Below are 26552 nucleotides of genomic sequence, written 5' to 3' on the forward strand. Positions count from 1 at the left end.
AATGTTATTAAAATACGTTCAAAACATGCATTAAAATAGACGTTAAAATAGCCTGTACGATATATTTTCGATTTATATCTCGCTGAATTGACAATTTAGACCGTACGGTCCGCGCTCTGAATGAACCGAGTAAGCAGGGAACATTAAATTAACGTTTAGAAATGTTGACTGTAATCTTATGTACACATAACATTTCTTATTGGGTTCATACAGAGCGCGGACCATACGGTCTTAATTGTCAATTCAGCGAGATATAAATAGAAAATATACCGTATAAGCTATTTTAACATCTATTTTAATGTATAACTTATTGTTAATCGCTTTAATTATCTCAATTGCTCCCCCATTTTAGAGAGATATATGTCAAATAAATATTATGTCACATTAAAAAAAACGTATCAAACAAATGTCGTGTCATGTTAAAAAAATATTTCATATAATTGTTACGTATCACATTAGAAAAATATATCAAATATTTGTTATATGTCACATTAGAAAAATATAACAAATAAATGTTATGTGGTGTCAGAGCAGCAAATTTTATGATCTTTGCTCAAGGTTTGGATTTTGAATTAACCCTATCCTCCTTACATTTTTCTACACTGGATTAGTACGTATTAAAGACCATAAAGGCCCGTAATCTGAGACGTTAACAATTTTTTTATACATAATCATACTATAGAATATGTCCGTAAAGATAAATATATAATTATATATGACTACATCCAGAGTGAGCGTTGCAGTGTTCAGTGTATATATGTAATACTACTATGTGGCCAGGGTGAGAGAGAAGTCTTGTCTCGCAACTACGGTGCGGGAATATGTATTTTCCTTTCTGAGTATATTGTGGACGTAATGCGCACGCGTCGGTTAGCGTCTTCGCCCATAGAAAAATAAAATATATCTTAGCACACATGTGTGTGGTTATATATATATATATATATATATATATATATATATATATTATATATCATCTGATCGTCGCGTCTGCGCATTACGCCTCTATCCGCCTCTGAGATGGCTCCCTCTTATAGGCCGACATAGGACTAGCTATATAATAATAATATTACATATATGGTTGCGAGCGTCAAGTGGAACCATGCTGCCGAGCTTTCTGTAACCAAAACTGTGGGGGAGAGGAAAAGAGAGAGAGAGAGAGTGTGTATGTCAAACAGAACCTGCTTCAAGGCGACGATCGAAAGTTAAAGTTGGAAAAACTTCGCCTCATTTGCGTCACAATTGTGACCACGTGAGTTAGGTTAGGTCGGCAGTTTGTTAACTTAGTTTGCAAATAAATCGAGCAATATGTGGCGATCCGGTCATAATGATAGTATAGATCGAAAGGATGCTCATAAAAGCGGTAGACGCGAGAGTAACAATGATTCTCACAGATCGCAAAGGGACAGAGATAGGAATCACAGGGCCAGCAGACGTGACCACTCTAGAAAGGATGACGATAAGAGGAAACATGAGAGATCGCCGTTGAGGAAGGACAACGGACGTCCCAGGCACAGGGAATATAACGATCGTAGTGGTAGCAGAGACAGGAACGAGTCCGGTAGGAGACGCGACGACAAGCAGAAGAGGAACTCGGAGGAAGTCCGTGCGAAGCGAGAATCACCCGAGTGGGGTAAATCGAGTGTTAAGAATGAATCGAAGCCGCAGGAAAAGGAGAGACCCAACTTCGAGTTGTCCGGGAAATTGACGGAGGAAGTCAACACTTTCAACGGCGTGGTAATAAAGTACTCGGAACCGCAGGATGCGAGAAAACCGAAACGCAGGTGGAGACTGTACACCTTTAAAGGTGAAAAGGAATTACCCACTTTGTACATCCATCGGCAGTCGGCGTATCTCATGGGGAGAGATCGCAAAGTGGCTGATATACCGTTGGACCATCCGTCATGTTCCAAGCAACACGCAGCTTTGCAATATCGTCTGGTCTCCTATCAAAAGGAAGGCGGTCTCGAGAGTAGAAGAATACGACCGTACCTTATCGATCTGGACTCGGCGAACGGCACGTTTGTAAATAATGTAAAATTAGAGCCCAGGAGATATCATGAACTATTGGAGCGAGATGTGATACGCTTTGGCTTCAGTTCAAGGGAATATGTTCTCTTGCATGAACAAAGTAAAGACGACGACCTGGACGATGATGTACCTCTCACCGCTGGCTAGGTAAATAATTGTACTGGTTGGCGCTATTCTTTTTACACATCTGCAGCATTGTGTATATTCTTGTTACTACATATGTTGTTGCGCTTCCACCACACACGTTATTGTCTTTCTGGACAGATTTCGATATTTTGTTAATGATAGATATCCCAACAAGTTTTATTTGAGAATTCCTTTATAATAAGACGTTAATATTAATAAAAATATAAAGTGAATGTTATATTGAACGGAACGACAAGTGTAGTTGTGACTTTGAGATGTGTTGCAAAGATCATCACCCTGAGTAACATTCAAAAAGTCTTAGCTGTCGCTCGCTGTTTATCAAGAAGTTGCTAACAAATGAAGTTTGAATTGTTAATAACAGACTTTTAATCGTTGACATTTCAATCTTTCCCCTCGCCAAATTGATGAGTCTATATTAAAGCGAATCCTGAAATAATTAGCAAAAACCCCCTTAACACAAAACAAATTCTGATCGTTTACGTTTAAATTCAATATTTCACTTCGCTAAATTGACGGGTTTATTTTATACGTGTTCCGTTCAACGCAACATTTACCAAATACAAGTTTTAAACTACTGTGCTCGCATGAAACTTACTTTCTATATCTTATCGCAGAATCTTTAATGATAGAAATGCCCTAGCATTGAGGAGGATCTGTATATAGACTGATTCAAAGGAAACTAAATTAATTCATCGAGAACCCAGAGGACAACATATCTTCTTCCACAACCGATGGTTCTCATGAAGAGAAGTTCTGGTCTACACAGATTAACAGAGGATCTCCCAGAATTCGTCATCGTAGACCCTTGGAGGCCCTTGTTGAAGAGTTATCTACTATAAATGTTATATATTGATGATGACGGAAAGTAGAAATTATTTTTTCTTGAAATTTCATACAATAGAATTCTTTTCTTGGGAACATTTAAGAAATTCACTAGTCACTTTTGACTATCTATCTATTTACATTTATGCTTTCCCGCGATGTCTTCGTTTTAGTACTTAGATTAGTCACATTATTTTCGAGTGAATTTAATATAATCTTGTATATAAAGAGTACTCGAAAAAAAAAAAATAAATACGAAGTTCTCGTGTAAATCAAGAAAAATAGAGGAACTTGTAGTTTTAAGTTGGTTTTGGCTCGTCGAATATTTGTAATGAAATACAGAAAATTTCACCCGCTTGTTGTAGAACATTCTGAGAAGAATGCAATGATAGCGAGACGTTGCGAGTTGAAATATTCGAATTAGTTTATTCGTTATGTATCGAACACGATTAAAAACGTCGATGGGAAAATGTAACACTGCAGTTAAATTATGTAACGTTCGTTCCATATATATGTTCACATGCAATCTCCATTTCTTTATCGCGCGTATTATAATAGTGATATGAATGTCATTGATAATTTTATAAAACAAAGAATTACAAATCGAAAATTAACGGAACTTTAATGGGAAAGTTACGCAACTTTACAGGACTGGCTCACACATTTTATAAAGCAAATTAAGGTGTCCTCACTTTGGCTGTCCTCGTTTGATGACGTCGAAAGCGAGAAATCGCGTGCCAAAATATACATGGAAATAAAAAAAAATGTATATATACATAAAATGACACTCGTGATAAATTTAACACACTTGTAAAAATGTCCGGACGCTCTCCTTTAATCAGAACAATCAATAAATAACTGTAAAATTAATGTAACAGAAATCATGAGAAAAGATAGGATAAAAACACAAGTTTCATGTTACACTAATTTTCAGATATTTATTTTGACACGCGATTTCTCGCTTCTGACGTCATCAGATGAGGACAGCCAAAGTAAGGACACAGGAGCCTTAGCGAGAAGATATTTATAGAACTAGCTTACGCGTTTTATAAAGCGAAATAATGAGAAGATATTTTACTAGATATTAAATTTTTAATAATAATAATAATAACGTCGATGCGCAGTATTATTAAAGATCACCGGTCTTGTGGAATTTGCATGGAGCGACGTTAATTTAGCCAACAAATCATGTTAGCTGGCTGCAATGGCAATAACGTTGAAATCATCTGCCATGTTAAGACACACGATATCACATTCTTCTGTGGTTGGGTTCCGAAATTCATCACCGATACTAAAAATCTCGAATTTACATTACGTATATTATTGATTTTCAATATGAGCAATGAATGTCGGAATGTAGCTTATATACGCACACGCACAGAGTAACAAATCAAAATAATCATCACGGACAATGTACTAAAAAACGGCTGAAATTTTTCTGTAACATCTGATGTTATTTAACATTAGTTCGAGTTCAAATGCATCTGGATATTCTAATTTCGTCCGATGTCGTCCTAATCGAATGCATCGATGCCGTTTGGTATTATTCGCATTTGTAAAGAATCTCGTCAAACAGAAAGACTCGAAAGCCCGAATGCGCATCAGACACAGCGTTGATGCAGACGATAATCGCACGATTGAAAAACAGACTGGAAATTTTATTAGATATTAATTGTATTACAAATACATTAGTTCTTTCCGTAAAACATATATATATATATATATATATAAATACCGCGAAGATCTCTTTTAAACTGGACGTTTTCTTATTTTGTAATATCGTTTCGGAGAAATGAAGACAAACGAACGTGCGGATATGCGCACGCCGTCTGGCAAATTACATTTTTAGAAACTACTTTCTCTTCTTTCCGTAAAAAATAGATCTCATTCGCAATTGCAAGTGTTTTGTCATCACATTGTTACGAGAAGAGTCGGTTAAGTCTGAGGTAAAATCGGATTATAGCGAATGTACATATTTATATATATAATACGTTATTACGAATAAAGCGTCTTCTCTATCCATTCTTCCATTGTGAACGTGGCCGTGTTGGTTTGGTCTGGATCTCTCTCCCTGAAAATGTCTGCGACGGCAGCGATATATGTATCGTCAGTGATTTCACAATTTGTTAATATTAATAAGCGAGTTAAATCATCAAAAATCCGTGATTTTACCCACCGATCATTGTTTTGAGCCTGACAGCGCACATTATATAATCGTCGAACGTAATTCTGCCATCCTTGGTGCCGTAACGGTGAACCAAAATGTTGAGAATATGATTGTTCAAACGATACCCGGCGCTATTTAACGCCTGTCTCAGCTCGAACGCGCTCAGGTGGCCTGATTCGTCTCTGTCGTACAGTTTGAAAACAGCCTGGAAATTTCATCGTACAGCTTTCTCAACATTGTTTTCACAACAGAACGTATTCACTGCAAATTATCGAACTAAAGAGAGATTTATCGCTCACCCTCCATCTTCGGATGTCATTCCACAACGTCTTGAACTCTTCAAAGCCAAGCTTTCCGGAATGATCGACATCCAACATCGCGACCATGCTGCGACATATGTCCTTGCTAAATCCTTTGTCGCGAGTGTCTACAATTTCAGACGGAAATTTGCTTAGCGTATCGGAAATCCACGTTATCGTGATGATCGTACTTGATTCACAAAATCAGAATTCAAATGCATTCGTATTCACAATTGGGATTAATTGCACCTGTATTCGATATACAATACTATTATATTGTATACAATAACACGTGTAAAATGAAGGTAGAAATTGCACATTAAGATGCTATCGTGAAACGTTCTGAATGTGCAAGAGATAAACATTAATGTTTAAGGTGTGTGTGTATATATATATATAAATATATATACAATGCTATCGTTGCAAGATAGGGTATTTAGTTTATCCGACTATATTTAGGACAGCGGTCTGATTATGATACAGCTATATATCACAGATTTGACGCGCGTCAGGGAAAAGTTCATCACAAGCAACACGTTATTCGCCTTGTCACTCTGTTAATTAGAAAAGCATGCGATTTAAAGTTGCCGAGTTTCTACTCGATTAAATATGCCCGTGGCTGTTCTCCCGTGACGTATCTCTCCGCTTCCGCCGTACCGCAAGCGCGGTGCATCAAGTTAGATCGTCAAACTTTGCTAACGCCACCTTGACATTGACGCTATCAGTTCACTGTAGGAGTGCGGCCGAGAGCGTATTATTGCGTTCGTGTATTATTGCAACAAGGATAACTGAATTAATCCCGAAAGAGTACGTTCGGTGCTAATTTCGTGAACGACGCGACTCGTCAGGTCGACGGTCCCGCGGTAGGAAGTAGCATATTGTTGCCTTACCTACGGGCTTATTGTACTGTTCATTATTACAAACAACGCCGCACAGCAGTGAGATGAGAGTGTCGACAAACGAACCATTTCCTTCAACAGTTTCAGGGACATGTGCCTCGCTACGATGCGCCAACTGCGGTAACTCTACCCGTAACACACAGCTACATGTTAGCATAGATGTTCTACATACGCACACTTGGGCCATAAAAAGTCGGTAACGTCTACTAATGTGAGAATCCGTTACTTTGAGACTCATCACTTTCGCATCGATTACACGCGCAGTTCGCATATTTATTCACAAAGTCACGGCTCCTAGGACGAATTAAACATTCTCAAGACGGAAATTTACGTTATTCCGATTAATCGCCAATCGGCCAGAAAAATTCGAACTTACAACTGAATAAGTAATATTAAAACGTTAGTGTCGGAGTTTGCGCCAGTTATTATTATGGGGCCCAAATGTATTTATGTACTGTACAAAAATATGAATTACGAGATACGAGACAAGCATGCGAAACTATCGTTGACGTCATGGGTAAGATGCTGCGCCGCGTGCTGAGAAAATGTAGTAACTTGAAAATAATCTCTACGTACAAAGAGAGAATCCGTAAGAAATCAGCTGGCGCTGGCTAAAAACTGATAGTGCAGGTGGTAATGATGATGTTCGAATGATATTCAGGACGTATGGGATTAATGATTAAGCGTGATTAAATGTACGATCTTATGGACGGTTACATCGAACATCAATTAAGCAAAGAGAGATAACGGAAAGCTACATAAAAAGCTACAAGAAGCAAAGCTCTGCGATAATCCGATAAAAATATAATTATGTTTTTCAAAAGAATACGGTATCCTATCCGCAGTTTCATATGTACACACACACACACACACATATATGCGCTTTACGATATTCACCTTTCCTCATGGCGAAATCCAAGATATCTTTGAGTTCCATCCAGTCCACTTCCAAGTCGTCGCCGGCGAGCTTCTTAAAGAATTCCCGGACCTTTTCGGTATTACCATCCTGTTCGGGTTCATCGCGTACCTGGAAACCAAACAGATTGTCAATGATGAAAACTGAGAGACAATGACATGAAACAAATCTTAGAGAGGAAATGCAAAGCTTTTTCTTGTAAATCACGGTGATTCTGAATTACATTTCCGAAGTTTTGCATTTCCCGCTCCTCAGCCTGGAATAATCGCGACTTCTGAAATGAAACACGCAGAATTCTCACGTTGTATATGCACGCAGAATGAGTAATCGTAAACAGAATCACGAGAGATATTTTAGCAGTGAATCGGATATCTCAGTTTCCGGGACAATTGTGTTAGTGTAAGCTTAAATCCGCCATAATACGGCCTACTGTGTAATTCCCTTTCTTTTCGCACAAACATACAATACATACGTATACACGAAACATATATATCGTAACTCTCCCCTTGCGATATGAGTAGGCGTGCAATTTACTTACGTTACTTCTGTCCTCTTGCTCCTTACCACCCACGGAGTTAATCACCTAAAAGCCAGGCGACATAAACATGCGTATCGTTACGTGTTAGCGACAGATTACCACCGCGACGTCACGAATGCAAAGTGATGTCGGACAACAGGTCGGACACAGGCGTGTCGAGCTTCGTAAGCATTGCCGCGAGGCTAAACACCGAGACTCAATTGCACAGTGCTGGTTAATCCAATGGCTGATATTTTAGCAGAAAACGGTTAATAAATGCATTACCAATCCACAATTAAACTACTCACGGCGACACGTGACGTGTACTTGTCAAGCGTTAATGCTGTGTTCGCTCGGGAATTGTGCGAAGGGATACGTTTGTGTCGCGTCTGGTGAGACACGATTAATCCTAAACAGCATCTTATCAGAATTCTCACACATCGTGCAACACGGTTACGTAATGTTGCATGACACTGTCCTAGTTTCATTGCAAAATCATGTTATTACGATTAAATGGTAGATGTAATAAATATAATTGCTACTGTTTAAGATTAATGTCTTACTGTGCGAGTCCGTCGACTCTTCTCACGCGAAATATTCACTCGGATATTCAAATATTCTTACCCTGTCGTCGACATCGCAGACACCGACTTCCTCGTCGTTTTCCCTGTAAACGAAACAGAACAGCTTCGGTAAGAATTCTTCAATTAACATAACACATGCTACCATGATATCATCGACTTATAATAACACGTCACGCAATTTAGCCTACAGATTTGTTTGATTTCAAGTGGTTTTTTCCCCTCCCTGAACGAAACGATCATAAATTTGCCACGCGAGTGAAAACGGAAGATTTCTCGCGATCTAAGAAACTGCGATTGAAAACTGAAGGTTTCCAATGGAAACGATAACGTTCGCCAGGCGCAACGCGACTTACTCCATATTGTTCTTGTTCTCGGAAAAGATTCTCAGCAGGAATTCACCCTCTTCGTTCGGGTCGAAGGTGCTCGGAACTATGCAATATACACCGGGCGGTAATTTAAAGCGACACGTGACCTCTCGTAGATTTATGAATGCCGGCGAACGAGCGACGGACGCGTTGTACTTGAAGAAGTTGATGTCCAACGGTTTCGGCTGTCTGTCCGGGTACTCCAACTGTCGGTAAAAAAATCCAACGGTCAAAATTCGACTTGTCACACGCAGGACTACATCCCGTCGAATCGATCCTCTCATCATCTCAGCACCGGTGAAATATCACGTACATGATATATCGCGAATCCGATAGTGAGGCAATCGGCACCCATCCGCTTCTGTGCTCGCCTGTTCTTCTGCATCAGAGCCACGATCACGGTACACTTGTCGTCGTCGTCGTCGTCAGGATGCTCCAACGTGATGCGATACTGCGGGTTGTGCCAGAAGGTCTCTGCGCGAAAGATTCGTTCATTTTCGTTCGTTCGAATGGATCGATTAGATCAAAGGGATTGCCGACGACGAACTTGATTTTCACCTTCTCGTCGCATATCGAGCAATGCTCCGATTCATTTCCGCGCGTACGTACGCTGCGCAAAGGCATTTGTATGATTCTGTCCAGTCAACACGGTGCAAATTTCATCACGGGAGAAGTCGGCATTTTCTTTTTTTTTCCTCGCTGGCAAAGTTATCAAGTTCGGCATTCCCTTGAGAGAAAGAAATTTCACGGTGACGAAGTCCCTCACCCAAGTAGTTCCTGCAACCACCGGCCGTGACTCCGCGCACCCATTCCCCCTCGAACACGCTCATTTCCCAGCGCTTTTTACCGGCGTCGAGGTCATGCCCCGTCAAGGAGTCGGGATTCAAGTTGCATATCTCGAGCTGGGTGAAGTAACGCGTGAAATCGTGGAACGACATCCAAAACTCGCCGTCGACGTCGAAGGTTAGGCCGAGCTCCTCTTTCTCGTGATCGGGGATGAATCTCCATTCCGGGGATCTGATTTGATCGATGAGACGTGAGACTCGGTTGTCGTGAGACGAACGTTTGTCTCGGCATGCGATAAAGAACAGCACTCACTGATCGCTCCAAGGCCCGTTCCACTCCGCCTCGTTCCCCCAGGGGTTCCGAAGTCTCAGCAGAGGTATAGTGCCGCGTTGATTCGGCGTCTCGATCTCCACGTGCTTCACACGCGTGATGCTGTACGCGTGACCCCTGATCAGGCCCTGAGGTGTTTCTGCTTCTAATACGTTCGGGTCGGGCTGCAAGAGACAGACCGTACGTTAATAAATACTTCTCGTCAAAGTTACCGATGTCAAGTAAAATTCGACCACTTCTAACGAGCATTCTAATGAGAATGATGACGATTAATAATTCAAAAGGTCGCTTCTTTCGTGACGAAGCGAGTTTCACCTCAATCGAGCAACCCAGTAACGAGTTTCTCTCGAAGGCTTTCAACAGTATATTGAACAGATTTGGCGGTGTCTGGTCCATCTGATACATCTCCGTCACTCCGCCCGTGAAGTCCTCCATCGCCTCGCAGGTGGAGCCGCCCTTCAACGCCTCGTAGGAGCCGTGTAACTTCGCGTACGCTTTCTCCAGAAGGGCGCTCCAGAATTCGTTGGACTCGGCCGAGTGCAGGTACACCAATTCGCCGCGGCAGGTGGGCAGTCGATCGTCGATCACCACGTCGACCCATCTGCCGTACTGCCAGAACCTGACGGGCGTGGATATATTTTCATAACACGGATCTCACTCGACTCACCTTGCACAAGCAAAGAGTGTCGGCGGAGGAGGCGAATGGAGATCGCATAAGCATGCTGATTTAGAGGGGATAAAAGTGCGCGAATGATGATATTTCCGTTCGAACCTGAAGTGGAAGATACCGGCGTAGTTCTCCTCGAAGCTCTGATCCTCCGGCACCACTTGGAAGAAGAGATTCGGATGCATGGTGAGATTCGCCACGGCGGCTAACAGCCAGCAGTCTCCCAACTCCCCCTGCTGCACGTCGAATCGCGAGAAACCCTCCACGAAGAGCTGCGGGTCGTCCGCGATTTCCTGCGAGGCACGACGTTGCGCATTGAAAGCCGAGGCTCGTTTTAGACGTAGGTTTTACGTTAATAGAGATTACAAGGTGTGCGCATTCACGAGACGCGTTTAATTTGCGACGGCGACTGTAACTACTCGAACGGCTACGTAACATCTTTCGCACGGAGAAGAAGAAGGTAGAATCAACGAGATGATTTCAAAGCGCTATGTTTAGTCCACTGAACTAATCACATGGTCGCTGTAAAGAATTAACGATTGGTTCAACAATTGCACGAAGGAAAATAATTTGCCGGCACGGCAAGTTTCACGCTGTCGCAGCAAGATCTGCCGGTCAGTCAGTCACTGTACGGACAGCGAAACGACTTGTTAAGAATACCAATTGTCACATTCGCTGAATTATTCGTATCACGGCTAAATCCACGAGTTATTTTGCTGTAAGAACAAAATGTAGCGAATATAGTAGGACACTATTTCGAACGGCAAATTAACGTGTGCGAGGAAACAAATTCACTCAGAAGAATACTTCCTATCTTGGCAACGGAACTGCTTCTGCTCCAATTACGAGTAACTCTCGCTTACTTGGTTATGCGAATGAAATTTTATCACAATGAATATGCAGCAGCAATTTCGGTTCGATGGTTTCGTTGTGACGAAAAAGCAAAATTACTTTTCTCCAACGTGACACACATTGTCGCGCCAACGTGCAATTTATCCAGTGGACGCGCGGTATGTTTTTTTGAACGAACGGTGACCGCCGATCGACTCGCTTTTATTATCCTCGAGAGTGCGAAAATCGCTGACCATCGGCCGCCTCCATTCTATGTATCTGTCCGGCCTGCGGGAGAAGTACAGCGACGAGTCGGTGGCCGGGAACTCGGAGTCCTCGAAAAGCCGTCCGGTCTCCAGGCATTCCCGTCTCAGCGTGTTGAAGTCCTGGACCTCACCCCGCGGTCTGAAGCCGGAGCCCTTTTCTCCGAGCTGCGAACATCGGTTTACATGAGGTCGTCGCAATCTAAGTGACCTCCATGGGAGCGGAGGTCGGTCGCGATCGAGAGATCTAAAGGAGATCTAAAGTAGACGGCCTACGTTGTAGCAAGACTTCCCGATGTAACTTTTCGTCGTTCGCACGGCTTTATCCGCGTACAGTTGTTTATTTCGCAGCGAGCTCGCCGGTCCTTCCGTCGCGGGATCGATGTTCGGCCGACCCGACCGGAGATTCTCTCTCAAAGTCGGCGGAATGTCGAGCTTGGCGGGGTAAATATTGTTATTCCGGCCGGTTCGGCCGTCGGCTGCCGTGAGTTTCCCGGACTCGCTGACGGATCCGATTTTTAACATCGCGACGCCCTCCTCCATGTAATTGGAGTAGCGATAATTAGCATACTTGCTACGCCGTAGATCCATCCCGGTGCGTCAACGAGCGAGAACCGACGCCGCTCGTGCTCATAGAAGAAAACAAAAAAAAAAAGAAGAAACTCGCAAGAAGGAAATCGTCACTCGTATTCTCCTCGAGAGACACGTACGATCGGTCGGAGGTGAGAAACGAGACTGCTTTGCCTCGTTTTGTTTCGGGAAACTATATTGTTGGCAATATGGGCTCCTAATGTTATCAAACCTTTGATATGATAATGCACAACCGGATAACAGCGAACCGCAATTTAGATTACAATACGCTGTTCGATAAGCATATATGCGAGCATCCTAGTACTGCACACACAGGATATCCTGAAACTCGTCGTGCACCACCTTAACAGAGCCTTAATCACTTTGGCGCGGAAACGTCCGAAATAACGCACTAAGTTACGTCAAATACCGATTTTCAGCTTGGCTTGTATTTAACAGTCTTGAGTCGACGCGCGGAAAAAATTTGTCTGTAGAAATCATCTGTAAAGTAAATTCGTCCGTAAGTTCTTCGTATATCGCGTCCGACGAGTCTTCATTAAACTATGATATCGGCTGCACTCGTGACCCATATTTGAATAATGTGAGTTGAATCACTTATTTACATTCTTATACGCAATAAAATCATAGCGTTGAACTGGAAGAAAAAATTGAGCCACAGTTATGAAAGACCTATGATGTTACTCATCAAGATCGCGGATATTACATAGAGTCAAGCATATACATATATATATTAATTATATGTACATATATGTAAATGTTGAAAAATAGTATTGAAAGTAAAAAAAAAAATCGTTATTTGGGAAATAGAAGTTATACGCAAGTTATTTCATAACAACTAAGCGAAAAATGACAAACTGCGGAAAAGGTAATAATAATTGGTAAGATGTTAATTTGTCAACCTACATTTCTGTCAATTTCTTACTGTAAAATATTTTCACGTGATCCTATTTTATAGACGATGATATTCTTGATCACGTATAATTACGTTTACGTTAAGATTTTCTTTGGCGCGTTGACTTAAGTTTACCGTCGAGTACAGGCTCAGTTTAAGGTCGATGCTCAACGCGTCACGGACACGTTCCCTACGCGGAGGTTCTTCACGTTGAGATGAATTGATACGGAAACGTCCAAGTGACGCTAACTTTCTGACTCGACGAGTCATTAGTGAATTGAATCGGTGCGATCTTGCCTCTTGTTATTTTCGCGCCTTCAGACCGGTGATTACAGCGAGAGCACGTGGTCACCCGTGCTGTCACCGCGCTGCTCCTTTTCACGGTTCATCGCGAATGTTGAATAATTAAATAAATAACGTAACGGTGCTCTTAAACGCTCGTCGGTGGGCTGAAGGTCGCGCGACCTTTGGAACAGCATCATTATACGTAGGTGAGGTGAGGTGCGACAAACAAGAGATCCTCCATCATTACGGTCTTAGACGCGGCAGCGAACTCACCGGGAGACGTAGCGCGTGATTTTCCGAATTTTCCCAGTCGATCGACGCGCGTACGAGACAAATTACACTTGGTGGTGCCGGTCGTTGTAAGCGACAGCATCGTGAAAGGTGACTACCGCACTCTGGTTCACATCAAAATTGACAAACGCCAAAAATCAAAAAAATGCACCAAGTATTTCCAATTCATTCATGTTGAATAACCGTCCCAAATCGTTGTAACCGTAATTGGAAAATTTATTTCCGATTGCTCAATTCCCGGCAACGATTGCGGGATTGTTTCATGAAATTTCCTCGATAGAAAAATAGAAACATTCGTTAAAAATTCATTGTCAATTTTTACTCATCGCCTTTGTAGACCGATTGCCGCCAGGGAAAGGTTGTCTCTTTGGATCAGACCGCGGTATAGCAGTGGTCACAAAGACCGAACTTTTTTCTGAATAATAGAAGAACAGAAACAGGATGTAGCGTCTCACACAAAGCGCGGAAGGGGGGATAAGCGAGAGAGGAAGCGTGTGTGTAGGCCTCAGGCCTACAACGTTAGGCTGCGTCCGGAAACACCACACTGAAGGTAGAAAATGGCATTTAATCGACCGATCGTGCTAAGGAAATCTTTGCTCTTTTTGGGCTCCGATTGGTCAATCAAATGCCGCTCCACCTTCAGTGCGGTGTTTCCGAGCGCAGAAAGAAGAGATGCACGATTGAATCTCATATTCTTAACGTCTATAGCCGATATCTTTTTTCAATAAATCCAAACCGAGACGTCTTTCCATCGCGATAATTAGTCGGGAAAATCAATTTCTGTTGCAGACCCGGCGGAATTCGAAGCTGCACCGCGAAGACGGCTGCGGTTACGACGAAGCACGGATGCGATATCGAAGAATCCGGCTCGAGCGGGATCGGTTCAAAGGTACATTTACAGATCGGTCGGGTTTCCCTTCTTAAACGACTTGAATCGAAATCCGTATCGCCGTCGAAGTGACGACGGTGGTACGCAGCAAATCGAATGAAACCGGTCAGTGTGATCGAATCCCTGAAAATTGAGCGTGCACGAAAACACGTGGATGGAATACTCGCGCGTACAATGACGCACGATAACGCGTCACTTCATCAAATGAGTACGCATTGTGCATACACGTGGCATTGGATCAATCATACATTTCTCGTACAGCGTCGTCATCGTTATTGCCACCGCCGTCACAGTCACTAGAACACCTAGCATGCGTCAAATTGATCGTATCGCGACCGACCTGAGGAATGATGGAAAACGCGAAGTCAAGCACGTTCACCGGATCGATTTTCCACGGCTAACAATTTCACTTTATACACTTTTACTTTACTTTATATACGCGTTATAACACTTGCGAGTCCGCGGAAATCATCGGCGAGAAAAATATATGACGTTCGGGATGCGTCACGGAACTAACATCGTTAGTTATAACAAGGAGGTTAAATGAATGGAATTAATTAATTTTGCGCAATTGCCGACGTTACCGCCGACGTTGCGCGCATCGCGAATGACTCCGCGGCACACACACAGTCTAGAAAGTTAATTTATCCTGACCGATGAGATCAATATTTAATTTTCGACGCATAACGTCGAGTATGCAGCCAATCGAATACAACATCAGCCCGTTAAACGGCTGAAAGAGATCTTTCAATCTATAGTCCGATAGTCGAACTGAATTTGCCGGATTTGTGCAGCGGATGTGGTCCGTTACGCGGCTTCGTTCCCGCTGACAGGATCTCTCCCCCTCCCTTCTACCGCAAATTTAATTAGCGGTCGGCCGAACTCGTTGGAAAATTCGTACACGCGGAGATATTTCAGCAAATTTCATTTGCAAATCTGCCAGCTTAACCGACATGTGGTTCGACTCGTTGCAGATAACGCATTATATAATATACGATGTTTGTCCGTGTGTGTGTGTGTGTGTGTGTGTGTGGTATACGATATATAGTATAATATGTGTGTCATAAGCAAACCGACCACGCGTAACATCGCGGACGCATCATTCCATTATCTTCATTCGTCGAGGAGGGAAACGATAACGCAGAACGCAATACGTTTACCGCAAGAGAGCAAGTAATAGTTTGAGCGACGAAAACGCCGATCTTGAACTCTTGATCGTCGATTAGCGTCGCACACGCATTGAACTTTTATCAGCCGAAGGGACCAGATAAGAGTCGTATCAATGAAGATAGAATTGCGGCTAATTGAGCGATACGCTCGAGTTTCGCGCAATCAACTTCCGGGCGGGCGAACATGAATGAAACAGCGGACTCTCCGCGGCGCTGATAGGGTCTACCAAAATAAATCCAGCTCGCTCCGCGCGCGGAACGGCGTGAGAACGGAAAAATATATCAGTGACGTAAAGGCACGTAAAGGCCCGGAATAATCGGAGATTCGGGAATACCCCGATCACACGCTCGATCATTGTTAATCATTGTTGCTGTATATCGTTATCGATTGTATATTATTATTATATTCATTGATGCTTTGTAATTATTATATTCGTCACGCGAGAATTCAACGTTGCACACGGTGAAAAGTGTCGCGTTAAAAACGGTCCGTTGGAATTTTATGTTACCTTAACGTGGGTAACGTGTTTAAAAAGTACACAGATGTAATGTTAGATTAATAGAGATATAACAAGATTCCATCTTGTCAACAACACGTCGACAATGTGAACGCATTAATTGAACGTGTTTCCGTTGAAGTAACACGAAACTTCAGTGGGCTGTATTTAACGAAACATTTTTTACCGCGCAGATGACAAGTTGTAGATCTTCGACGATCAACGGTGAATTTTATGACAAACGGGAAAATTCGTAATCTCAGATGATACCAGTTACTTCTTTCAAATTGGCTCCGCAAGTTTTACGCGAAACTTCTCGGAAGTAACGGCCACCCGTTCAGCAGAGCGTTTATTTTACAATTGTCGGAAGTTTTCTGCAGCATACGACGATCAAAAGACGCTCTCGTTGTTGCTATTCTATTCGAGCCGATTCGGTAAAGCCGGGATCAAGAAAAAGGCGTATCAGTCGGACGTTTACTCACGCCAGGTGTCTGAAAAGCACAGGTGCATCCCGCGTTAGACTACAAGTATCTTCAAAGATGCGCACGCTTGCACGACGTCAAAACGGAGCGACGCAAACGAGAGAGATTCGGACGTTGTGCATTCCTAGACGGAAGAAATTCCTTAAAGATGTCCAAAGGACGCTCTAGTTTCCCTGGATATTTCTCAGACGTCTTTAAGACATCTCTTAGAAATTTATTCCGCCTGGATTCGTAATGACAGTAATTTAATTCGCAGTAGCGAGCACACGTATCTCGACTCATCCGCCGGCGATCATTAAATCCCAAGGCCGACTTCATATTTTACTGAAATCGTCGCTTCACCATTATTTCTCACTACATGCCGAAAGAAGACGGAACGATGCTTCCGGTACGAGAGCGAGCAAGCTGAACTTTTAGCCTAAAAAAAAACCAATTAGTGCTCTGCGGCGTACCACTTTGATGTTGAAGAGCGAAGGCAGGAACCGCTTGACCTCGACCTCCGCTTTCACGAACACGTCTTTCAAGCCTCCTCCGAACCCCCCGTAATCTCCGTAGTAACTCATCGTGTCAGCTCCGTCGTTTGACTACGTCCCACAGGGGTTTTCGGGATTTCGCCGCGATCGAATTCTCTCGCGAACTGATCGATCCACGATGATCTCGGGACGACACCGCGAATGCGAGCGATGACACACACGCCGACACAGATCGCGCGATCGGCGACGAATCACGGCGAGTGAGAAGACCGAGCCGACTTTCTATCGCTCTCGTGCGGATGTGAAACCGTTAGCCTTTAGAACAGATCCATGGAGCCGGCCATGGCCGTCGCGGTGGCATACCCTCACCCATGGTATCCCTTCGCCTTCGCCGTGTTTCGTCACACGTCGCGACACGGCTAGATGCGCACCGCCGCGGAGGTGCCACGACTCCCGCGTCGAAGCGTAAAAGTGCGCTCTCATTGGCGGAGGCGTCCTCACCGGCGTCACACCGTGGACTGTCGCGGACGCGAATTTCACGCGAGTCTCGGCAAGTTTCACGTGTTCGATGGAACTTGTTCCCGGATAATCAGAAAATGAGTCCTTCCGCTGTACGCACTACGTCACGTTTTGTCGAAGTTTGTTTCGAGTGAGAGTGTGGTAACTACTTTACCAAATAATCGGAGAAAGATCAAATACGTAACGGAATAAAACGGAATGACGTAGGAGGAAAATGCGGAGTATCGAGCGCGTATTTGGCACGGTAAAGAGGAAAAGATCGATCGGAATTTCGCTCGAACTGCTTTGGAATCTTGGAAAAGAAGATTTCCCGGAGCTCTACTTTGATCAATTTCGTCAGGAAAATCGGGATTCCCGTCTCAGAGAGAGACTTCCTCGTGAGCTGCGGATCTGTTCTCCGCGTCTGCGCTTTCTACACTCCGTCGCAACTTTGTCTCCTCCCTTTCTCCCTCCGCTTCGCTCACCGGTGCATGCCTATCTCGCTGGGAACACGGAAATTAGAACACAGCGCAGCCTAAGAAGGACATCATCCGTTATGCGTCATGCCGCACGCGCGTAATCCAGTGTGCACGCGGCTTAACCTCGCCGCGCCATCTGTGTGACGCTCGACGACTCAACGACGCGCGACGCCTCAGTTCAACGTGTTAACGCGCGCGCGAATTCAGAGCGACGGAGAGTCGTCCTTGCGTTCTCGCGTAATTAACGGGATCACGCGGTGTTCGCGCTAATTACACATCGGGTTTGAAACTCGCAATAGACGGTAAAACCCGGAACAACGAAGTCGCCACAAAGTCATACTCACTTCCACGTTCCCTGCCTCCTGCCGCACAAACTCCGGCTCGTATATCTCCCTGCTCCATCCGTACGTATTCATCCTGATTCACTCGATTTCCTTATCGCGATGATTCACGATGGTGTCGCCGAAAGCACACGAGAACAATTAAGCTCGGCCGTATCAGTCGTGAAACCCACCGATCATGTGTTTCCCCCGACGAATCGGCGATCGTTCTTCGTCGCCGGTTAACCTCACTTTTTTTTTTTTACCGATACCACTCTCGAACCGGCGATATCGCCGTTTGTCATCGAGGTCGCAAGGTTATGGCTAATACAAGGCTTTTATTATCACCGACACGCGCACACAATAACATCCTACTCGAAACTACGTCCTACGAAACTGCGTTCCGGGTGATTCTGGACAGTTCCGCTTCTCTCCCCGATTCCTCCTGATATACACCCGCCGAAATCGATATATTAATATTTATTAGTGCTTCGTAATTATCACATATCTCATATTTATACTGAGAACTCAAGGCTGTGAACAGTAAGTTGTAAGTTTGTTTTTTGACCAATAGTAAGTGTCCTTTTATAAACAAGAAAATTCGTAATCCGAAGCAATGCAAATTACGTTTGTCAAATTAACTCGGCAGGATAACTGCTCGAAATTTCTCAAGAGAAAGAGAAAACGGATGTGACGATCGAGACGCCGTCGTTACTGCTGCTATTCTATTCGATTCACTCAAGTTGGGACTACGAAAGAGACCTATCAACCGGACGTTTACTCACGCCAGATGCCCGAAATGCACTGCCGGTGCGTTTGGGGCGGCGCCAAGATCAACAATTTCAACTTCGACGAGTCACCGACAGTCGGTCGTTATCTTGACGAGAGATTGTCTTCGTTCACCGCACCTTAATATAACTCGCTTGTATCCTGGATCCTCATTGTTGTCCAGCAATTTCCACACATACCGATAATCTTGGCAATTGTCCGTAATCACGCGTGATTACAATTTTTTTTAAACGCAACGACGACAAAGCCCGAGGAGTACGCGAGCGTCACGCGCTTGTCGCACCTGCGGTGTTCCTCGAGTCGAGGCCGAATGGCGTCTCCGGGCGCGTTCCTATCTCTCGTCTTTTACGACCACCTGAGGAAATTGGAACTATCTCGCGTTTCGCGGAATCACTCTGTTCGCTACGTCACGGTCGACTTAATCGGCGTCTGCTTAAAAGTCGCTGCCCACTTGCGTCACGACGCACACGTAACGACGACGATTGTTCCTCTCGCGACACATGGTCGCGTTTCACTCGCCGCATCAGAATTTACATTTACATTACCAGCGAGTACGCATACACGTTATCGCATTTCGTAACCTTTATTACCGTCGGAAATTGTATCACGTGCCACACATTGCTGCTCCGAGCGCGTTTGCTAACGACGCGGGTCTTACAGCGTCGCACGCGAGATAAATAAGTATATCGCGCGCAGATGTTCGCGCAAACACGGAACGGAAATCGTGACAATATAACGGGAACATTATTGTTATCGAGGAACCAATTTAATTCGAATGAATTCTATTAAAAGCGGAAATGAATATGAATCATCGGATAATTATCGATGACGCTTTTCTCCGCTTCCCGGAGAAAAAAAGGATCATGTATGAAATTCGCCCGTGCATGACTGTATGTAATCATATACAATCATTTTTCGTCCACGACGCAACAAAATAAAAGATTTACTCATAAGTCGAATCGAATTGTTTAACCGACCCCAGCACGCGCGTCAAAGGAATTTATGTAATAAATTTACATTCAGAAACACGTGCACGAAATTCTGCGAATTTATCAGAGGATATTAAATAATTTCATTAATATTGATGAATTAAAAGGAAGCTCCCACGAGAAATTACTCTTCATAGAAAAGTGAAATATTTCCGTGGCCCATTCTTTACACTACTCTCTGATCTCTTGCAACAAGCCGCGCCCTTTCAGGTGCATTAAAGTTGAGATACGGTTATCGATTCAAAGGCGCGCCGTCGTGCGGAAAACACGCCACTTGGACGAAATGTGTCACGGTCAGTGTGCCGATATATTGAAGATGAAACTTCATCTCACGCCCGTACACAGATTCAGGTACAATCTGCCAAGCAATTCGTTGCAATTACTACAGTACCGTTACTACACATCAGCTGGCTAGAGCCATTACAGCGGGGAATAATTCTACGATAGAATGATCAATTTTAACTGATAACTACAATTGAGCCTATGGCAACGTCATTGTCACCGAAGCAATTAATTTCAGTCAGACGACCGATCTTAATTTTTAAATCAGCGGAAATTAACGATCGTGGCCAGTGGAACGGAAAAAAACATTTTAAGCGAAGCACTTTTCAGCACTTATGAAACTTACAGCTTATTAGCTGGCTTATAGCTTATCGCTTATCAGCTAGACAATTTTCTACATACAATTACGTTGTTGCGGATAATTGGCGGATATTTTGCAGCTAAAAATTATTCTAACAACTCCTGCTTCGTATCGGGACTTGCGTAACGTCACATTATCCAATTACACACTTCATAATCATAATAGCAATTCATAATGACTGTAATTATACAAAATATACTGAGTCGCACATAATCGAAAAGTTCGACTCGATTTTCCGCCTTTTTTGCTAAATCGACTGTCTTCTCCAATAAGGGTCTACATGAATATTGGCGAAAGATTATAAACAGCGATTGTTTGACTGGTAATTTGGTTCCACTTGGATGTGATAAAGTTAAATTTGACTTGAAAATCAAACCGAATGTTTTGACTGACCCAGCATCAACCAGAATCTCGCAAATCGAGGCCCGATAATATCCGATTCAGTCCGAGAGATTCATTATAAAATATAATCTATGTCGACCTTTGTCCGCTTTGGCGAAGTCAGACCCGAGCACGGATCAGTTTCCTGCCGACAAACTGATCCGGGCCAAATCTGGGGTCTGATTCTTACCAAAACGGATATCGGTAGGTCTACACCACGAGAGAAAAATATAGATATTTTTAGGGAAAACAGTATCCTTCTTTTATTTCAACCACAAAAATAGTATTAGCAACATGCACGTAAAATTACTGTCATAACACTATAGTAACACTTACTAGAAAAATTATTCGATTATTTTTGTGGTTAAAATGAAAAAAGGATATCGTTGCCCCCGAAAAATAGCAATATTTTTCTCTCAGCGTAGGTTATATTTAATAATGCATCTCTCTCACGGAGAAAACAAATTTTACTAGATGCAGCAAATGTTTGTCAATATAGTGAAAGCAAAAAAAAATTTGTTTAAAATTATTCTGGATCTCTCTTTTGCAAAAAATTTGCCTGGACAGCAAAGATTTGTTAAGAGTATTATTAATTATATTAATCTATATATCCAGCAAATAACAATTAATACTTTTAACAAATCTTTCTGCTGTCCAAACAAATTTTTTGCTGTCTAAACAAATTTTTCTTTTTTTGCTGTTGACTATATTATATATAATGTACTATATTGACTATATATTATATTGACAAACAATTTGCTACATCTAGCAAAATTTGTTTTCTCCGTACTCTTCGGCCGGATTGGGTCCTATCGAACCTTGATTTGCAAAGTTCTGAGAGTATTACACAATATATATATATATATATATATATATAATACAATATTATAATATATATATATATAATTACAATATCATTATGTGCAATCGCGATTACATGAATTCTTCTACCGGAAGCTTCCGTTACGACGTCACGTCCAGCGCACTGTCTAGAATTACCCGGGTCATGCCCGTCGTCCTCATCAGCGCAGGACTCTTCCTATCGCGAGTGTCGCGTTTCGCGGATCACCGATGCGATATCGTTTCTTCGACGACGAGGAGGCTGCTGCAATTTGCAGACGCGACTGCAGCAGCACGACGAGCAACGGACGGAGATTTTTCGCAAGGCGGTCCAGCTGTGGCAAACGCGAACGAGCGAGGCGCGTGGGACACTGGCCAACGTACCCGTTCAGGATTCGTTCCGTTATGGGATCGAGTCCTCTCCCCCGCTCGATATACGTCGGCGTCGTAATGCTGCCGGCGGCGCGGCGCCGGTCACGAGACTGCTGTGTTACGCATGTAATTGTACAAAACACTGCCTTATAAGGAATTGTCACGAATTTCGCCGAACGAAGGAGAAGATGCGACTCGGGGAGAACCGGTTCTCCGGTCTGCCGTTGTGATAATTGTTTTTTGCGCGAATGAAAAGACGGTATTGTCAGTATTATCCCGTATGGAAATTTCCCCAGATTTTCCCGTATATTTACTATAGCTCAGATTCTGATTGAAATACCCAAAATTATCCCAAAATAGGTTATCCCACTACTATCAATTGAAGGACTCGCAAGTCGGTCAGCTCTATTTTTTTTGAAATTGTACAGTATCAAGAGAAAACTGTTTGTATTATACAACTATTTGTAAAATACACTAATAGAATGATCTTTATATATTTAAATAATTTTCGTGAAACAAATTTGCCAACTTTGCAAAACTATTTTTTGTTGATATTATACAGTTTCAAAAAACGGAGGGTTTTTTGCACCTTCAATTGGGAATCCCGTTCTTATTATAAACACGGGATAAAGACTCTTTTCCGCGATGCTGATTGGTTGTGCGTTACAACTTATTTCATGCCGCATGCGACTGTTATCGCCCGAGTCGAATTACAGTTTGATCGAATATCAGGTTAAAATAAATGGAAAGGGGGAAGTAATAAACGGGGTTGTATTTTTAATGTTACTATATTTAATAGCGCGCGCAAAGCTTGTGTGTGTACTTGTAAAGTGTAAATACTTAATGTTTCATATATTTTGCTTAATTGTAATGTAAATTGAAAATCAGGAAAAATCTTTGGGAACATGTTGAGGGTGACTAATTAGAATTTCTTTACGTTTCCCGCTTGAAATTCTATGTTTAAAATATTACACTTCTAATTAGAACCCACGTAGATTTCCCTAAACTAACAGAATCCATAATTATTTCTGAAAATTGGACTGGATCGCAATTAAATCTCAAGAAATGCGGATTGTTATACGATAAAGACAAATATTTTGTCGTATCGTATAAAAAAACACGTAAATGATATAATTCCGCCACCGTTTATTTTTAAATAATTTTCTAATCGCATAATTTTTTATTAATTACATAATTCCCCTCCCTTTCATGTACCTCGCTCGCTCGCTCGCTTATGCACTACATTGCTTATTTTTAAGAAAACTTTAACTCGCGTCATTCCTCCTTGAGATTTTAAAACGCAGAGATGGCTCGTTATTTTGGTTACATGTAAAACCTGCAGCGACTTTACGTCCCGAGCTCGAGTCAAAGCCACGTGTTCGCGACCGACTAATTTCACGAAAGTTATTTCGGGAATTGTGAAGAAGCTATGATTCATTGCGTCGTGAAGGGGAAGCTCGGGAGAGTATTTTTTTTACCTATCTGATCGTGCTTTGTGAACGTTTCGTAAACAAATTATCGTCTGTGAAACACGTTTATCAAGCTGAGTATCAATGAGTCAATTGAATTAAAGTCGCATGTCAGATTCGTTGTCAGTGTAAATCACGAATGTACATTCTTTGGCCACGGTATGGAAAGAGTTCCGCACCGTTGCGTTGCCAACAGAGATGAAACGCTTATTATTTCGCAACAGCAACATTTGCAAAAATATTAATGGCACTCTGAATGTGATCGAGGCACAAATGTTTACAAAACAACACATGAATTGAGCTCTGCGTCATCAAGAAACATCGTAACAAATTCTTTCTGATTTATTACTAATATGCCTGTGATACGCATGTAAATTCGACTCTATTATTTTTTACGACTGGTGAAAATCTCTTTAATATTAATTTTACGTACTTCATCTTTAACGACATCTCCGTGTAACGGAAAGTTATTTTTAATGAGACCCAAGACCGAAGTGGAGAGATTTAAGAAAACGTAAGTGAAATAACTCAAAGAGCGAAAAACGCGGGAACAAAATTTGCCTAATTTTCGGTTGTAATTTTTCACCGGCCGCCTCCATCCGTGAACGAAGACAAATATCATCGTATCAACTCGAGGCCGGAGATCCAGCCGGAGGATCATCGTGGTATCAGGAGGATCGTGCGAGATTAAAGTTGTTGTGCAAACATCACGAAGACAAGCGGAGTGAATACGCGAGGGGAGGAGAACCTTGGACGCGACTTGGTCCTAAAAATATATGCCGGCGGCGGCGCGTATTATAGTCCCCCGCGTTCGCGTTCACGTGAGGGGGTTTGTTTTACGTTTAAAAGTGAATTTGGAGGAGCGCCAAGGGCGAGAGAGAGAGAGAGAAAGCCAGAAAAAAATCTTCCTTCCGGCGAGAATGCGCGCGCGCGATTAGAAGAGACACATTGTGCGAGACTAGTTTTAGTTTTAGTCGTCGCGCGCCGCGTCGTCGACCGCGCATGGCCCGCGCGGAATGTTCATGACCGTCAATGAGCCCGGGGAATATCAAAGGGCGAAAACAAGGGGAAGGTATTCCGCCGAGCGGCCGCACGGAATCCTGTGGCAAATCCCTTCGGCTTAACTCACAGATTCAACGGGTCGCAATCTTCGTTCGAGATCGAACCGGCGGTACAAATTCCACTCCTCTCCGAGGAGAGGCAACAAAGAAATCTCATGAGAGATTTTATCCTTCGCAACGTAACGGGAGTTTTGCCACACGGGGAAGATTCGAAGGATTATTTGACGACGATATCGATGTAATGCGTGACGACAGTGTGTGCAATAACGAACCTTGAAAGTGGTATTGGCAGGGTGGTAGACATCGCCGGAGCCGGAAAGTCCTCCTCGCAGCAATCGCGAGAGAAGGTTGTAGCGGCCCACCGTTGACCACGCGCCCTTCGTCGGTTGCACGGGATATCTGAGCAGAGAAAAATGTGTCGTTTTCTGCCACGGCGTACGATTATTCGCGCTGAGAGAGAAATCCTAAAGTTATACTACTCATTCTCGGCCTCGGCTCGATATTTTCTCGTTTGGTTTCTCAGCTCGAAATATAGCGATGGCAATAGCTCGCTAAAAAAAATAATTCTCCTGATTGTAATTCTTTCACTTTCACGATTATAGTTACTCACGAGAAAGAAGAAAGATCGACTAAATTAACGTGACGGACAATGAACGAACCGAACGGCGTTTTCATTGAACGAAACGGAATTTCTGGTTCTTTTGAATCAGATTCGGTCCTTAGGAGCCAAAATTTCTCTTTCCTTTAACGAAAACGCGTCTGCTTTGTTCATAAGTTGTTTCGTTGATTCTACCAAATTTTTTTTCCCCGTGTAAATGCCAGACATTTTTTCTTCATTGCATGCTTAAGAAATGAGATTTCTCCTTTTATTTCCCATATTTAATATCGAGGCTCTCCTAACTATAAATATGAATTCCCGAAGAAAGATACTGGTCGGCGCATATATTTCAGGATCCTCTTCTCGAGAGCGCACGTGAGATAGAGATAGAAAGAAAGAGAGAGAGAGAGAGAGAGAGAGAGAAAAGGGACTTTTAGAAGAAAACGAAATAAATCGCGGGCGGAACATGGAACGGTTTATGTTCCGCACGTGGTTCTTGGGGCGTTTCGAATTTCACTTTCGCGATTAAATACGGACGTACACGACACGCGGAGATTAAGGCGCGCACGCTTACGGCTTACCCTTTCGCGAATTTGTACGTTTTCGGCGGCTGGTCGCCCTCGACGATGGTTTTCACGTAGTAGTACGAGTAACTCAGCATCTCGTCCGGGACCGGAGATCGGACGATCTCGTCGAGGGGAAGAATCAAGATCGCGGACACGGCACCCTAACGCGGCGAAAACCGCGCGCGAATTTTCATCCGACCACCGCGCACGAATCGTCACGACAACTGCACCCTCTTCTCCCTCGCGGCGTGTCAGGCGCGTGTGTACGCTTGTCGGCACTGTGCCTTCTTTATGTATTATCTACGTCCGCATATGCGTGTGCATAGGCGTATATATATAGCCGGCCCGCCGACGTTT

General features: G+C 43.1%; 2 protein-coding genes across 7 annotated transcripts; one reads left to right on the top strand and one right to left on the bottom strand.

The window, feature by feature from the left end:
• Nucleotides 1-1157: 1157 nt before the first annotated feature.
• Nucleotides 1158-3246, top strand: LOC106752309 (smad nuclear-interacting protein 1). Its single transcript, XM_014633915.1, has 2 exons — nt 1158-2175; nt 2790-3246. The coding sequence occupies exon 1, from the start codon at nt 1306-1308 to the stop codon at nt 2173-2175; it is 870 nt and encodes a 289-aa protein (XP_014489401.1). The 5' UTR covers nt 1158-1305; the 3' UTR covers nt 2790-3246.
• Nucleotides 3247-4634: 1388 nt separating this feature from the next.
• LOC106752310 (calpain-A-like) lies at nt 4635-26534 on the bottom strand. Of its 6 annotated transcripts, XM_014633918.1 has the most exons (15): nt 26211-26534; nt 25304-25430; nt 11613-11789; nt 10633-10820; nt 10176-10479; nt 9843-10024; nt 9511-9761; nt 9058-9218; nt 8733-8950; nt 8420-8462; nt 7260-7389; nt 6354-6488; nt 5464-5591; nt 5174-5369; nt 4635-5078 (listed from the first exon to the last, which is right to left on the bottom strand). In XM_014633918.1, the coding sequence occupies exons 1-15, from the start codon at nt 26288-26290 to the stop codon at nt 4993-4995; spliced, it is 2406 nt and encodes an 801-aa protein (XP_014489404.1). In that variant the 5' UTR covers nt 26291-26534; the 3' UTR covers nt 4635-4992. The 6 variants fall into 6 exon arrangements, with proteins under 6 accessions (XP_014489404.1, XP_014489407.1, XP_014489406.1 ...); XM_014633921.1 differs by lacking the exons at nt 25304-25430; nt 26211-26534 and adding an exon at nt 18512-18681; XM_014633920.1 differs by lacking the exons at nt 25304-25430; nt 26211-26534 and adding an exon at nt 17170-17694.
• Nucleotides 26535-26552: the final 18 nt, after the last annotated feature.

This window comes from Dinoponera quadriceps, unplaced genomic scaffold (genome assembly GCF_001313825.1).
Source record: "Dinoponera quadriceps isolate SergipeBrazil2010 unplaced genomic scaffold, ASM131382v1 scaffold248, whole genome shotgun sequence".
Classification (NCBI taxonomy): Eukaryota; Metazoa; Arthropoda; class Insecta; order Hymenoptera; family Formicidae; genus Dinoponera; species Dinoponera quadriceps.